Source organism: Gobius niger, assembly GCF_951799975.1.
Source record: "Gobius niger genome assembly, chromosome: 10".
NCBI lineage: Eukaryota > Metazoa > Chordata > Actinopteri > Gobiiformes > Gobiidae > Gobius > Gobius niger.
In genome coordinates, this window is record NC_136861.1 from 18,816,250 (window position 1) to 18,831,918 (window position 15,669).

Below are 15,669 nucleotides of genomic sequence, written 5' to 3' on the forward strand. Positions count from 1 at the left end.
TAGATGTGACTGTTTGCCCGGAGCTCTGCAGAGTCTGTTCTGTTTCCTCCTCATTGGCTTTAATGATGAAGCCATCGGTCAGGTCAGGATCTTAGTTAGACCTTGAGTTATTTTTTTCCTCAGTCAAAAGTGCATTGATTGTCTAGACTCTAAATATTAACTCAAGTGTTTAATTTTTTTTTTGCTGGATACACAGTAAAGGCATTTGACAAATTATCACATTAGGTTGTTTTTTCCCCCTAAAGTGACTCTATTAATGTCAGTGATGGATTAACATCATTAATACAATTCAATTTCTGTAATTTCTTAAAGTTAATTCAGTAATGAGAAAAAAACAATCCAAAATGTCTGTAAAGATTAAGTAAAACTTAAACACGTTGTTGTGCCAAAACAGTCTGTCATGAAACATTAATGATTTTAAAGCATTTTACACTACATATTTAGTCTTCATTGTAATTAGGGATAAATGTATTTCCCCTCATCTTGTGGAAAAACACTGTATTTCAGAAGGTGATCTGGGGTCATGGGCGTTTATTGAGACAAAGCATGACGGATCGCTCCAGTGTCACCACACCAACGCAGCCTTCCTCTCTCCACCTCCGTGTTTTCTTCAGACGGGGTGGGCCACACAGCAGCAGGTGGAGCAGAGCAAAGGAGAGGGTTTGGGATTTACACATGTTTGAGAGTTCAGCGGGTGAGCGTAGAGGAGCCCTGACAAGCAAAGTTAAGAGGTAAACCTATGTTTATTGTGTTAGGTCTATAATGCCAGTTGTTGGTGATTTACTTTGTTTGACAGCTATTATACTATAATAGGGATACACAATTTAAATTGTATTTATTGAGGTCAAAGTGTAAGACTTTTAGGTCATGACCTTTGGTTTAGGGCTAAAAAGAAAAACTCTTGTGATTAAGAATTCTTGGTATTACTAGTTTTTTTTTTTTTTAAATCAAACGCTTGCATGGCCAGTTTGTTTTTATTTTTAAACAGGTGATTTATTACTCTACATTAGACAAATTGGAGTCCTTCTCACTGTAAAGAATTGAAAGGCTGTGTCAAAAAGCTTGAATAGAGTTTAAAACAGTTTGTTCAATTTATCATATGATACAGCCAGACCTTCTTCGTGATCCAGTGTCTCGTTCTTTTGAACTGTGCATTTAGAAGACTGTAGTTGTGCATACATCATAGATAAAAGTGTTTATTTACTTTCAGTGCAGGCATAAACTGGGAACCTACACACAAGGTTTTACTGTTTATATTCATAAGGTTAGAGCAGAGTGTAAAGTAAGTTTGGATTGGCTGAGGATTTCAGCTGGATTTCAATGCATCTGCTTAAATGTGACCCTTGAATGTTAATGTGCAGACAGGACATATGAAAAGCAGTTCCATTATATCATGTTGGCAAATATACGTTTAACAAAAGTATGCTGTTTTTACTAGTTAACATTTTATTGTGTATAATTAATTTCCTGTCTTCTGTGTTGCAGCTCATGTCTTGATGTTAATAGCATGTCCACTTGGGGCTTGTCGAATAAAAATGCACTCTGAACTGGAAAGACAAAGTAGTGGTCAATTCAGGGCACAAAAGACAGGAGTCTCCGCTGACTTTACTTGGCCATTTAACCTTGGGATTTTGAGGGCCCAATGTTTATAAAACAATGGACATGTTTTGGTTTGGACCTAAGCAGAAGAAGAGCGACAGCATGAGGCCATGACCCTAAGGTTTATTGATCTGACTTCAGTCAGCATGACCACAGAGCATCGATGAATCTGATGTGTCACTGCCATGGCTGGGAACTAACAGGGTTAAAGAATGTAGATGTGGTTTCTGACACCGGTCAGTCTGCAGTATGGAAGAGCAGACCACAGCTCTGCTCTGGATATATGCTAACAGTACACAATATGTAAATACCACCGAAGAGTACAACGCCACGGAGGTGACTGAGGACCCTGACAAATACCAGGCATACGTAATAGGCCTTTTCTTGTCATGTCTCTACACTGTCCTGTTGTTTCCCATTGGATTTATTGGGAACATCTTAATCCTAGTGGTCAATCTCAACCACAGGGAGAAGATGACCATTCCAGACCTGTACTTTGTAAACTTGGCAGTAGCTGATCTTATCCTAGTGGCGGACTCACTCATCGAGGTTTTCAACCTGAATGAAAAGTACTACGACTACGCAGTGCTATGCACCTTCATGTCTCTGTTCCTGCAGGTCAACATGTATAGCAGTATCTTCTTCCTCACCTGGATGAGCTTTGACCGCTACGTGGCCTTGGCCAGCTCAGTGAGCAGCAGTCCTCTGAGGACTATGCAGCATGCCAAACTGAGCTGTGGCCTCATCTGGATGGTGTCAATCTTAGCCACTCTGCTGCCCTTCACCATCGTGCAAACCCAGCACCGAGGAGAGCTGCACTTCTGCTTTGCAAATGTGTTTGAGATCCAATGGCTGGAGGTCACCATTGGCTTTTTGGTGCCCTTCTTCATTATTGGCCTATGCTACTCTCTGATTGGTCGGATTCTCATGAAATCCCAGAAGCACCGTGGGCTGTGGCCGAGGCGTCAGAAGGCGCTGCGCATGATTGTGGTGGTGGTGCTGGTGTTCTTCATCTGCTGGCTCCCAGAGAACGTCTTCATCAGTATCCAGCTCCTGCAGGGAACGGCAGACCCTGCCCACAGGACAGATGTGCCCTTGTGGCATGACTACCCCCTCACAGGGCATATAGTCAACTTGGCCGCCTTTTCCAACAGCTGCCTCAACCCCATCATCTACAGCTTCCTGGGGGAGACCTTCAGAGACAAACTGAGGCTCTTTGTCAAGAAGAAAGCCGGTTGGTCTGTGGTCAACCGCTTCTGCAGAAATAGTTTGAACTTAAGCCTGTCTGTGCGGAGTGACATGACCCAGGTGTAACTTCTCCAGAATCATGAACAAAAATACAAGCACCAGTAACACTTTCGATTATTCTTAATCGGCCCATTGTAATGTCTTAATGTATTTCTGTTATTGTTGCTGGCAATGACAGGAAACTAAATAAAAACTTGTAATGACGTTCCCGGTATTATTTTTACAGAATGTCCATATATAACATTGTTTACTTACAAGGGCAGTAGATTAATTGCAATTGAATTTCAAATGTTTTCTCAATTAGTAAATGACAAAGACATCCATTAGCTTTGTAATATTAAGGTCCTTTACAGACAAAAAATATCATGTCTGTGGGATCAGGAAAACCGTCTAACCATATCAGATATAAAACATTTTGTGAAATTGAATGATTTATATTGAAGTGAAGGGTGTAGCGCGGATGTCTTATTGCCCATGTGTCTATCGTTCGAATGATTTAAACAAAGAGGCAGGTGCAGGTGGGGACCGGGTTACGAAAACACATCACTCAGCATTAAAGGGGCCAGTTTGAAGCAGTGGGAGCCGTTGTCAGATATGAGACACACAACTAAGGTTTATAAAAGGAAAAATAAAAGTATCAAACCAAATGTATGTGTGAAATATACCATAAAGTTGGCCTGAGCTTCATAACAAAGACATAAAGACATCGGGGTCTAACTTTCACTCTTGATTACAGAAAATTGTTTCTGAAAAATCAACATGTAAAAACAGTTTTGTGATTTTAAAAAAACAATTGCGTTAACTTATGTTGAGGAATAAAGTGAAAGGTCATTGTATTAAAGGACGAATGTATTTCAGTGCAGTACAAGGCCGTGAAAGTAATTAAGACGGAACGTTTCATGAATACTTACATGTTGTCCATGGACCTTAGTGCTGAATAAAGGATAAGAGAAATAATTGCATTTGTACATTTATAAACCTAGCAAGGCAACAAAGGGCTAACTGAGTGGAACAGATCGGCTACCCAGAAAACATGCCTTGAATAACCTACTGGAAAACTATATTAAACAGGTAAATGCAACTTGCTATGTAGCGGTGTCAAAGCAGGCTAATCTTATCTAGGATAGCAGATTGTTGAGTTAAAGGTTGAAAATGTATTTTGTTTAAGCACAAAGTTTGGGCAGTCCAGTCTGTAACCTCTTACCCCACGACTTAGCCAAGTGCATTTTCTCCGGTTCAGCTTTACCCAAATCTAGAAGCTTCTCGACTGGAGAGTTTACAGCCTATAGGCTAGATTGACGCCTCATTTGAAAGCTAAGACCTACAAATCACATCTAAACGGATCTTTTTCCTCGCTTTTTGCCATGTTGTCGTCACTTTTTAATGATCTTTTTCATTGCTTTTTTGATTTTTTTTTATGGTGTTTTTATGACATTTTCTTCACATTTTCGTCACTTTTTGTAGATTTTCTTTTATTACGCTTCCATCCTTGTTTTCGTTTCCTGTTTATCGCTATTTTGACGCTTTTTTTCAAGAAGCTTTTAGATTTAGGTGATGCCAAGACTGGGGGAAATGCGCTCGGTTCAAGAGTGCGATAGCAGTGAGCTTACACAATAGCCAACACTAACATCTCCATCAATTCCAGGAAGATCAAATTAACCGTTTAAAAATAAAGGACATCAAAAGGCATCAAAGCCATATGCATTTTTGACACTGCAGTACAATGGTCAAAACTCATGACTGTCATACAACAAAATTAACTCTTATGTCCAACAGTCCAAAATAAATCCCTTGTGTTTTGTTTGGCCCCTCAGTTGCAGCGCCCCCTACAACAGTGTCGAGTCGACCCGTGCGGTGCGTGCACAGAGCAACAGATCTGAGCGCATGCGCAGTTCATTGTTTTGACTGAAAATGCCGTCGGTTTCGAAAACGGCGGCCAATGCGTCTCCTCAAACCGAGAAACCTACCCACTATACGTGAGTAAAGGAACTGCACTAAAACCTTATTCATTCTTAGCGCATAAGTTGTGTTTTGCACGCGCGTTGCAGTCCACATTCCTCAACTCTGCAGTCTGCGTTAAAACATGGTGCTTTTCCTGGCTTTGTGACTACTGCATTGCAAACAACGACTTCACGTCCGTAAATGGAAAGAATCAGAAGCCACTTCATTTACTTGAATGGCTATCTGTGATGGTTTACGACTAATTTAGACTCTTCGCGGGGTATTTCGAATAAACCTGTTAACATTAGACCGTCAAACTTAGGCAGCTAAATGATTAGCCAGGAACTCGCTAACACTGACTGCTTGTAAATAGCTCGGCCTTATTTTTGAGTTCCCTCTTGCTACGCACATTTACTCACGTACGCGTAGGCACGTTGGGGGGCGGTGCGTCAGATTGTTGGCGTATTTTGATTGTGAATCCCGAGCTAACGTTGGTGACCTAAAATACTGAGAGACTGGCACAACACGCCACTCACCGTCTTCAAAAGAAAACGCTCAAAGCTACAAAGCCTTAAAAAAAAAAAAAACTTGCATCAAGCACTAGCTGTAGATTTATTTATTAATGTGTTTTCCTCGGTGTTGCAGATATTTGAAGGAGTTTCGGACCGAGCAGTGCCCCTTGTTCCTCCAACACAAGTGTACACAGCACAGACCCTTTACGTGCTTTCATTGGCATTTTCTCAACCAGCGAAGACGGCGACCCATCAGGCGCAGAGACGGAACATTTAACTACAGCCCTGACGTTTACTGCACTAAATACGACGAGACCACAGGAATCTGCCCCGATGGAGACGAGTAAGTCCCCGTGTCTCCTCACTGTGTGCCCTGTCAGGTGCGTTCATGCCCTCGTGTTTACATTCTGTGATTGATGTCTGCTGTAAAGGGACACGTGGACAGCACTAACATTTTGATTGGCTTGTTATGTCGCGTAGTTAATAGAATTTGGCAACATTCACTTAAATATGTGAGTTATTTCATTTTGTTGCAGTGTTTAGAGTCAATAAAGAGTTTGCTATTACTGCAGAAATGGATGCAAAAAAAAATGTAGCAGCACGTTACTACTTCCTGCATTTTATTAACGGTGTATTATTATTATTATTTTTTTGTGTGGATATAGAATCTGTTATGCATCAATTATTAGTTGATGCATGGACTTGTAGAGTTGTCGTACACAGTGTTTTGTGAGTCAAAAATGCATGACACCAGCTTTGGGAATTAGTTTGTGTTAAAGTTATATGTGGCTTGATGTGTTTGCACTTTTTGATACAGCAAACATTAATGATGTGAGTATAACTGGGTATCAAAAATGATTGTGGCAGTTTGGTGAATTGTAGCACATTGTCTTCTACTTTTTAAATTGTGTATTATATAGTTGTGTGTTAATATACACATTTTGCAAACACAGATTGCAAAATAGGTCTGGCTTTAACTGATTGATTTGGAGCATTGATGATAATGGTAATACTGTAATTATCATTTTAGTGAATTACTTGATTGTGTTTAAAATGACGGCAAATGAAACTAGAGCTCCGTGCTGAAATCAAAGTACTGGAAAAACCAAGTAAATGACTGCAGTTCACACAATAGCTCGTTTGCCAATGGTGGTTATTTTCGTAAGGCCTTATGTGTTGCTATAGTAACCGTTGCTACTCCACAAGGAAATGTCTGGTTTATTAGAGCCTTATATTTTCTGAAGATGCAGTGGCCAGACAGATTATTGTAAATAGGTTTTGAATTATCCCTGTTTCTTTTGTCTTTATTCTGTTGTTAATCTACTACATATCTAATGCAGAATTAAGGCAAACCACCATGCAAAAATATATATATATTTCTTGTCCAAGTCTTAATCTTTTGATGGTTTTCGTTTTAGTCATTCATTAATCATAATTGGCCAGCCCTAGTACTACTATTTATCTAATATATCTTATTCTAATGGTTGACCTTTATGTTTTATTCTATTTACGAACCTAGTGAATGTCTATGCTTTTATTTGATTCGTTTTAATTGCATCTTCTTTGTCTCTGTAGCTGTCCCTATCTACACCGGACGACTGGTGACACCGAGCGCAAGTACCATCTCCGCTATTACAAGACTGGCACTTGTATCCATGAGACCGACGCCCGAGGGCATTGTGTAAAGAATGGACTTCACTGTGCATTTGCTCACGGGCCACACGACCTGCGGCCTCCTGTCTATGATATCAGGTGAGATTTAATAAGCTTTTAGCAATTGGCAAATTAAGGGGAATGAAACTGCTGCAGCTGAAATACATAAATGTGTCTTAATTTCACTGCAGAGAGATTCAAGCACAAGAGGCGCTTCAGAACGGACAGCTGGGATCTGGTGAAGGTATTCCTGATCTGCAGCCTGGAGTTTTAGCAAGTCAAGCCATGATCGAGAAAACCTTAACAGAAGACCCACGTTGGCAAGGTGTGCATTAAATAATCACTTTACGATATTAGGTCAATTACCTTTCTACATAATAAAAGCCGAGACAAACTTCTACTCTGCCGTTTCAGATACCAATTTTGTGTTAGCCAATTATAAAACAGACCAGTGTACTAAGCCCCCGAGACTATGCAGACAAGGTTATGCCTGTCCCCACTACCACAACAGTAGAGATCGAAGACGAAATCCTCGAAAGTTTAAATACAGGTACGAAAAGCCTTTTGCTAATGTGAAAGATTTGTAAACTAGCAGAACATGACTGAGATGTGCTCTGTGAGTGCAGGTCAACTCCGTGTCCAAATGTGAAACATGGGGATGAGTGGGGGGAGCCATCCAAGTGTGACAGTGGAGACAGCTGTCAGTATTGTCACTCTCGCACTGAGCAGCAGTTTCACCCTGAGGTTAGTGACTTCTGCTGTTCCCACATCAAAGCAGGGCACTGTTCAATACAAACGTACGCTTATGTAAATAAGACTTTGACACTTGTTTGTTTAATTTTCATTAGATCTACAAATCTACCAAATGCAATGACATGAGGCAAACTGGCTACTGCCCCAGGGGACCCTTCTGTGCATTTGCACATGTAGAACGTAAGACTCTATTTAGAGAAAACAGAAACATTTTTTTGCTGCATATAAATGACTGATGTTTTTATACCAGGAATTCCCTCTACAGAAGAGACCATGAGCTCTTTGCTGACAGCGATACAGTCCAGTTCCCAGTCCCAGCTGGGCTCTCAGCAGTATTCAGAGTGCCCCAGCAGCGAATGGAACAATGGAGGCAACTCCAGCACCAGTAGCAATGGCCAAGTAGGAAGTGTTTGTTTGCTTTCCAGTGACTTAGTAATCATTCATCATATCAGTGATTTGCTTGTGTTTTTTTATTTAATTTTAACATAATCATATGTCCACTGTTGTTACCCTTTTTTGTTTTTTATGTAAACATCATTGTTTTGTTTTTCTTTGGATCCTTATATCCATTTTTTTTGTTCACTGTTTTTCCCCCAGGTTTCATGTTCAAATAGCTCAACTATAACTACCAGCTCAGAAAGCAGCTGTTTGTTATCCCCCGTTGGCTCCATCAGCCGTCCCAAATCCTTAACTAACAATAGTTTATGCTCAGAGTCCACCACATCCAGTGTCTCGTCTCTGATGTCTAACTATCCCAAAGCACCAGGCTTTGAACGCGAGGATCAGGTACACAGACTGCCTCTTAGTAACTTTTGAACAAGTTACAGCTCATAGCTTTGGACCTGTCACATGCTACACATACCTTATTTTACACTTTTCCCCATTAAATTCTCATCATATTTATGTTCATCTAAGTTTATATTATTTTCCAATTTCCCCTTTGTATACTAATCAAACATTTTGCCTCTTTTTAAGATTAAGAACAGGGGGCAAGTGGATGCAAAGTTTATGGACCAAGAAAGGGTATTACTTACATTGCTAAATAAATTAATCGACTTCTAAAAATGAGTCTCTAACAGTTTACTTTTGTCTGTGTATCTAGACACAAAATACTGTATTCTCTGCTGTAAATCCTTTGGCATCCAGCTTTACCTCCAGTATCACATCCAGCTTAGCTTCGAGTATTGGCTCAGATAGCTCTTCACCCACCACCTTATCAACAATGAATGCAAAAGCCACACCATTCTACCCAGGGAGCAACACGGTGGAGTCTGTTATAGGTATGTGGAGGCAAAGCGCTCATCTCATCTCAACATTACTTCATTGTATTGACATTTATATTTTCTCTAGGATCTGCCTTAGACCTTAATTTTAGTGACATCAATGTTGCGTCTCTTGATAAGGAGTTAGAAGAGCAAGACAACAATTTGGGGTTGACGAGTAAGTGTTCCTAACCTGTGATTGACACTTTAAACATATTATAGCAGTGTGAATGTAAATGTGTTTGCCCCTGCAGGTCATCGTGTGCTAAGTGGATCTGCTCCTGTTAACATTCCCGGTTCACTCGCACGGTCTTCGTCATTTAACTCCTCCTCATCGCTGTCCACTTCCCCTCTCAGCTCCCTCTCCCAGTCTCTGTCCCAGTCTCTCCTCTCTGCGGCACTTAACCAGCAAAATCAGCCTGGGGCCATGTTGGGCAAACAAGAACACGGCCTTCTGGGGACACCAAATTCCTCCTCTCAGAATCTGGGTATGTTACCTGTATTAGAACAAAGCGGTTTAAGCTAATTGAACTTATTATTGTGTCAGCAAAACTGTTCGATTTTTTGGCATTTCTGACTATATTAACTGAAGATATGAAATGTAAACAGGGACACTCATGGGGATTTTTCATTCTTTTACACAGTAATGATTAGCTACATTCTTGCTAACCACTGCGTTTAATGCATAACATTTGATCCCAGACGTTTTAGTTAATAGCACAGTTGCTGAAAGTGCAAAGAAGGAAATGCATTGCTTTAAAGATGAGTTGCTTTTATTAACAGGCTTGAATGGAGGATCGAGCAGCATTTGGGATTTTGTAAGTGGCAACTTCTCTCCCAGTCCATCCCCAGTATACAGCTGCCTGACATCCGGAGCCAGTAGTGCAGACGTGAACCGCCTCTTCAGAGAGTTGGAGGAAGCAAAGAGGAAGATCAAACAATGGGAAGAAGCATGGCACCAGGTCAAACAGGTCAGAAATGCACATTTCTTCATCACATTCTAGAATGTAATGTCTAAATATCAGGTGGAGGGCAGTTCCTAATATTATTTAGACAATTTGTTGTTTTGAAAGACAACTCCAGATAGGAAATTGACAAATGTAACTTGATCCTTATCATTTTTTGTAGTGAAAGAGTTCACAAAGGTCATATTTATCCTAAAGATGAAGTTCTTCAAACGACAACAATCTCACCCATGTGCAAATAAGATTGACTTAATTAATGTGCTGACAGAGACATTTTATAGTGTTTGTGCAAGTGTGTTTCATGTGGATAGGTAAAGAATGTTTGTACCATAGTATTCTGGCCTGTCCTCCTCAGCTTTAATCTATGATGGTGTTACATGAACACAACTTATTGGATGTTTTAGGCCTGCGAAGCCTGTCGGAAAGATGCTCATGAAGCTAAAGAACAAGCAAAAACAGCTGAGACTGAGCGGCAGCTGGCTGAACAGAAGTGGGAGGAGACTGAGCGCAAGCTGAAGGAGCTCCAAGGGGACTTTGACGTTCTCTGTCGCACCCCTGGAACGCCGCTTCTGCGCAGCTACGGAGAGCTTGAGAAACTTCCTTTGTCAAAGCTTCACTCCATCCAGAGTCAGCTGCGCAATGACCTAGACCTAATAGACGGGGTAAGAAAGGCGCGATCACACACAGCATTGCACTTGTAGCATCCCACTCATCGGATTGTGGTTTCCGATCACTGTCTTTGATGAAGCATGCGTATTGAAAGCAACAACTGCATGAACTGTCATTTTCAAGATTGCAGCTGATACTCGTTCTTCTTCTCTCCAACAGGTAATTTATCAGCTTCAGTCAAAGAAATGTATAGTTTGCCAAAAGCATGATCGTTGCGTTGTTCTGCAGCCTTGCCAACATTATGTACTATGCGAGAACTGTGCATCTAGTAAAGCAGAATGCCCCTACTGTAGAACAAAAATACTAAAATGGTGATGTACAATTATTCAAGGTACTATTTAAAAACAAAAACCTAGCTCTTTGAAAACTACTAATGTATATTTACATTTTCTATACTGTATAGTAATGTCAGTTTTCTACCATGAATAATTTTAATAGATAATAAAGGATGTTTGACTGGTGGTAAATTTTCAAAGAGATTTAGCTTTTGCCTATTTTATGTGTATATTACTTCAGTCATCTCACATAAAAAGCCATAGAACAGTTTCCTCACAATGCAATAGAACATTAAATGCTAAACTGGTAAATTATCATATATTTATGACCATTACGATGACGTATGTAAAGACAGAATATGACAATTCACGTCTGTATTGCCTTGCCAATGTCTTAAAACTACAGAAATGATAGCAAATCGCACTATACAGTAGCTATGAATGTGTAGCTATTAAGACATGGATATTAACAGTCACTAAAATTAAACTTGTACTTATCGTTCTGTATTTTGTGTAAATACAGGAGCGTGGATTTAAATACCAAGGTGAAAAAAAATATATAATAATGTGTACCAGCATAATTGGTGATAAACATAAAATGGGCAAAAGGTTTTTAAGTCACCTTTCAGCAAATCAAGTAGAATTCTATTTATTTGAATGTAATGTAAATGTAAGTTTCCAGTCAACACAGTTATTTAAAATAAGACATTACGAGTTAATTTTGATCATCCTGTTTGATTTAAAATTGTAAATCTTTTAAACACATTTTAAAAAGCCATTCAGTCAGCCATCATATTATTGACCAACTTTCTGAAGAATTTTGTTTTCTTATTAAAGCACTTTGTTAATGTGGGACTATGTTAAGGGTAAATAGACATTCGCTTTAAGCTGCTTTATAGGTATTCTTTTGTGTCTTTTGTAGATTTATACTTTTTCTATAAGCTAATGTTTGAAGCTTTTGTGTGTACTGTGAAAAGTATTTTTTTTTTGTATCATAAATCATGGCATGGTTACGTTAAGAATTCATAGAGTACAGTATAGTTTATAATGCTTTTAGTAGTTTTTGTTTTTTAAATTTCAATCAAATAAGTGCAAATTTACAATGCATTTTAGGTATAACCAGCAGCTATAATATCAGTAAGGCACATGCTACTTTTTAAGGCTGTTATTCAATCAATGTTCTGTTGTGTAGAGATTTCTATAGCCTATCTATTAGACAGCATGTATTAGCCATCTACAGTGGCGAGTTTTTGTAAAAATGTACCCTCCTGACCTTGACTAGAACATATCGGCCTCTATTTCTAAAGTGCCTTGCCTTAGTTCTACATAAAATAAATGTAAATTTGTCAAGGAAACAAAAATAGTTGTAGCTTGTGCACAGGTTCCTGCAAACAAGGTATGTTTATATACACAAAAGCCAGTGAATTTCACCCATTCGCTCTGAGCTTAAGATAATTGTAAACAGACATTTGTCAGCCCGTGTTCCAACTTCAGCACAACTTTAGCCCTCCCTCCACCGGAACCCATTCCTTGGTCGTGGTGCTCTTTCGGTGCAGCTTCAGTCAAGTTAGTTTTACTATTAAAAATCGGGAGTATGCAAATAGAGTATAGCAACATCTCAAATGCTTTTAAACAGTTGACAGCTGTAATTAACATAAATCAGCATTGAATGAAGAAATGTATCGTTAACTGTAATATTTTGCATAGACTTTGTGCATAGTCTAATTGAAATGACCTTCTACTGTGTTTATTCTTGCTTTAAATTCAATAGAACATTTATCTCCAGGTATACCTTCTGCTTCTTATCTATAGGAAGATGTATTGTTTACATTCACTCAAATGGCAATTACACAACTCAGAGGAAAAAATATCTAAAGATTAGCATATTACTGATTATACATCATTAAAAGTCAAGCTAAGCACTTCTGGTATTGCATGTTATGCGATATAATAACCAGCTATGTAATAAAGACAAAAAGAAGAAAAAAAAACGCACTGTGTCACACTGCCAGAATATTTGTATTGAGTTATTGTCAGAGTAGTAAAGGCTTAAACTTTCAGCAAGCTTTGCTGCTACTGGAAAAAGGTATTATAGTAGTTTCTTGTAACACATTTAGATGTTTGAATGTTATGTGCATCCACAGATCAAAGTCCACAAACTATAAAAATATAAGATTGTTATTCTGTGTAATCTGTATGTTTGAGTAGTTTTTAAATGGCTTAGAATGATGTCATAGAACTGTTCTGCTTTTGATCGTCCCTTTTCAAGTAACTCGAGGTAGTGTGTATTTGTTGCATTGTTTTCTGCAAACACATAGCCACAGTCTAATGCTGTTTCACAGGGTCTTTTGGTTGACATTTTTGCCCTTGAAGCCAACAAAATTATTGATGTCTGTGAATTTCTAACAACAAACCAAAGTGGTGTTCAAGTAGCTCTGAAACTCTGTTGTCAAGGGAAAAGTTACCCTTTACCACGATTCATCTTTACATATAAATCTAGTATTGCTGAAGGCAGTGTATGCATCTGTGAATTAAGCTCAAAGCTATTAACAGCAGGTCAGAGGTTGGGGGCAGCTCAGTTTTGTATTAGTCCAGGAAAGTTCGGTTTGGTGTTGTGTTTTTCTCCCATAATGCAATGGAACATCTTACAGTCTTTGTAAACAGGAGAGTTTTGCCAATGGCTTTTGCTTACAGTTATGGACTCAAGGTTTTTTGCAGTTTTACCAAAGACCCGTCAAATTCACTTCTTTGTTTTGCATTTCATCAGTTTTATTTGTGGCAAGTCTAATTTGAAAACGTAAGTCACCTAGTACCTTAAATCGACTTGTTAATAGTAATATCTGTGATGCTATAGGTTGATAAAAAGCATGTCAGATTCTCACAAATGTGTATTCTGCATTTTGATTTCTGTTCGTATACAGTGATGTTTATGGCCCACACATGCTGACCATATGCGAATTGTTAGAGAGAGATTGTCCACAGTGAAGGAATATGAATGGCATTCATTTAAGTGGCCATATAAACTTCAATATAGCGCTGTCTTGAAGTAACCTTTTGTTGGCTTTGCATAACCTAATCTTAATTGTTTTGGAAAATGATAGTTCTGCAGTTTTTGCTGTTTTAATTGGTCTACAGTGACTGTACGGTGCTCTTCTGTCTGACGGGGTTTCTATTTTCTCAAGCCACAGCTCAAATTGGGTTTGTTTGTCTTTCTTTTCTTTTTTTAATAAAGTCAAAGGGGACATATGATTGTGACAAACATCATTGACCGATAGACCAATAAAATGGAAAACGGCACTTTTGTCTAGTGCTCTAAGTCGAATGTGGCAATTACTGCAAAAAATAAATAATTCTTTTGGTAGATCTATTCAACGGACCAATTACCCACCACTCTTAGATTGTGCCTTGTTTTCAATTGATTTTCTATAAACAGTGAAATAATATTATGCTTGGTGTCTGCTAAAAAAAAAAATCCGAATCAAAATTTTCAGTGCCTTAAAATATTCTTCTAATATTCTAAAACCGTGACAATGCCCCCTTTGCATTATGACCACCTGAGGTTTACATATTTGTTGAAGCTTTTACCATGAAGCTTAAACAAGCGGGAAACAATGACAAAGAAACACCTAGCACTGTCTGTATTTACCATGCCATAAAATACAGCAATACAAAAGTAATAAATACACTATTTTATCTCAATTTGTCATTTGGCGCCAAAAAAACCCAAACATTTTTAACGAAGAAAAGCACCAAATGGGAAGAATTTTGTAAATGAACTGTAATAGATGTATCATTATGATCTGCATCTGAATAGTTGATTCTATTTTGCATTATTGTTAGATGTTGTGTTGTCTTTTTGTTTTTAATATTATAAAATGGAGCCTAAACATTTATGCAATCTTGTACATGTAAATGAGTATAATGTATAAAGCTGTTCAAATTAAGTAAAGATATTGCAGGTGTTGTCAAATGTAATACTTTTATAATGGAACCAGTTGTTCCGCATTGTTTAGACATTTTTGCATTGAAGCCCTGAAATATTGAATGTATTGTTCTAAATTAGATATTTAAAGAATAGGTCACTGGAATATTATGGAGCGCAGTTAATTCATTATGATGTAGCATTTAGTTGTGAAATAATGATGATTAAATAAAATTTATTAGAAATAAACTTTTCAAGTTTCTATTTGTCAGTTTAGTATGAGATGTATTTTACCACACAGCAACGATGATGCAGAATATTGTATTGTCTGAAAAATTAGCATTTCAATAATTTTAACTTGATGCCAGTGATTAAAACCGCATTGTTTTGTAACAAAGTATGAATATGTAGGAAATACTCTACTGATTATTGTAGAAATTACTGTTGGTATGATGCTATGTTTTGTGTTGTGAACACAAAATAGGTGCAGGTTTTAGGATATTAGATATTGCTTTTCTACATCAAGGGTTGTGTATGTTAACACTTGTTATTTGTTACACTACAGTTATGCAATGGTTTACAGAATTCACAGAACTATCATATTGACAATAAAAAGATTTTTCATCTGGAAGGTTTGTGCATCCTTTTTACCTTTACACCCATTATTCCGTCCCTCTGGTTTTTTGATATTCTATTAGTTTTTATTTCTTGTGCATTTCTGCGTTTGCCCACAAGGTGTCGGTATTATCCCTTAGTTTTCGGGGGTCTTCTTCGTTTATTGTGTGTGCGCTACACTGCCCCCGGTGGTCTTTTATTGTAAGCAGCAGGCATAAAGTAGTCTGAGAAAAATGTCCGAAGCTGTTGACGTCC

At 38.3% G+C, this 15,669-nt stretch overlaps 2 protein-coding genes across 4 annotated transcripts; both read left to right on the forward strand.

Moving 5' to 3' along the window:
- Window positions 1-1,489: 1,489 nt before the first annotated feature.
- On the forward strand, window positions 1,490-2,913 carry gper1 (G protein-coupled estrogen receptor 1; the record flags this gene model as incomplete). Its single annotated transcript, XM_079564556.1, has 1 exon — window positions 1,490-2,913. The coding sequence occupies exon 1, from the start codon at window positions 1,849-1,851 to the stop codon at window positions 2,911-2,913; it is 1,065 nt and encodes a 354-aa protein (XP_079420682.1). The 5' UTR covers window positions 1,490-1,848.
- A 1,780-nt stretch (window positions 2,914-4,693) lies between these two features.
- unkl (unk like zinc finger) lies at window positions 4,694-14,393 on the forward strand. 3 transcript variants are annotated; one of them, XM_079564396.1, is made up of 16 exons: window positions 4,694-4,823; window positions 5,434-5,643; window positions 6,876-7,052; window positions 7,145-7,278; window positions 7,368-7,503; window positions 7,580-7,697; window positions 7,802-7,886; window positions 7,957-8,105; window positions 8,304-8,492; window positions 8,682-8,729; window positions 8,809-8,986; window positions 9,057-9,146; window positions 9,223-9,456; window positions 9,752-9,939; window positions 10,338-10,595; window positions 10,762-14,393. In XM_079564396.1, the coding sequence occupies exons 1-16, from the start codon at window positions 4,759-4,761 to the stop codon at window positions 10,915-10,917; spliced, it is 2,415 nt and encodes an 804-aa protein (XP_079420522.1). In that variant the 5' UTR covers window positions 4,694-4,758; the 3' UTR covers window positions 10,918-14,393. The 3 variants fall into 3 exon arrangements, with proteins under 3 accessions (XP_079420522.1, XP_079420520.1, XP_079420521.1); XM_079564394.1 differs by having other exon boundaries at window positions 6,876-7,051; window positions 7,141-7,278; XM_079564395.1 differs by lacking the exon at window positions 8,304-8,492 and having other exon boundaries at window positions 6,876-7,051; window positions 7,141-7,278.
- The last annotated feature ends 1,276 nt before the right edge of the window (window positions 14,394-15,669 follow it).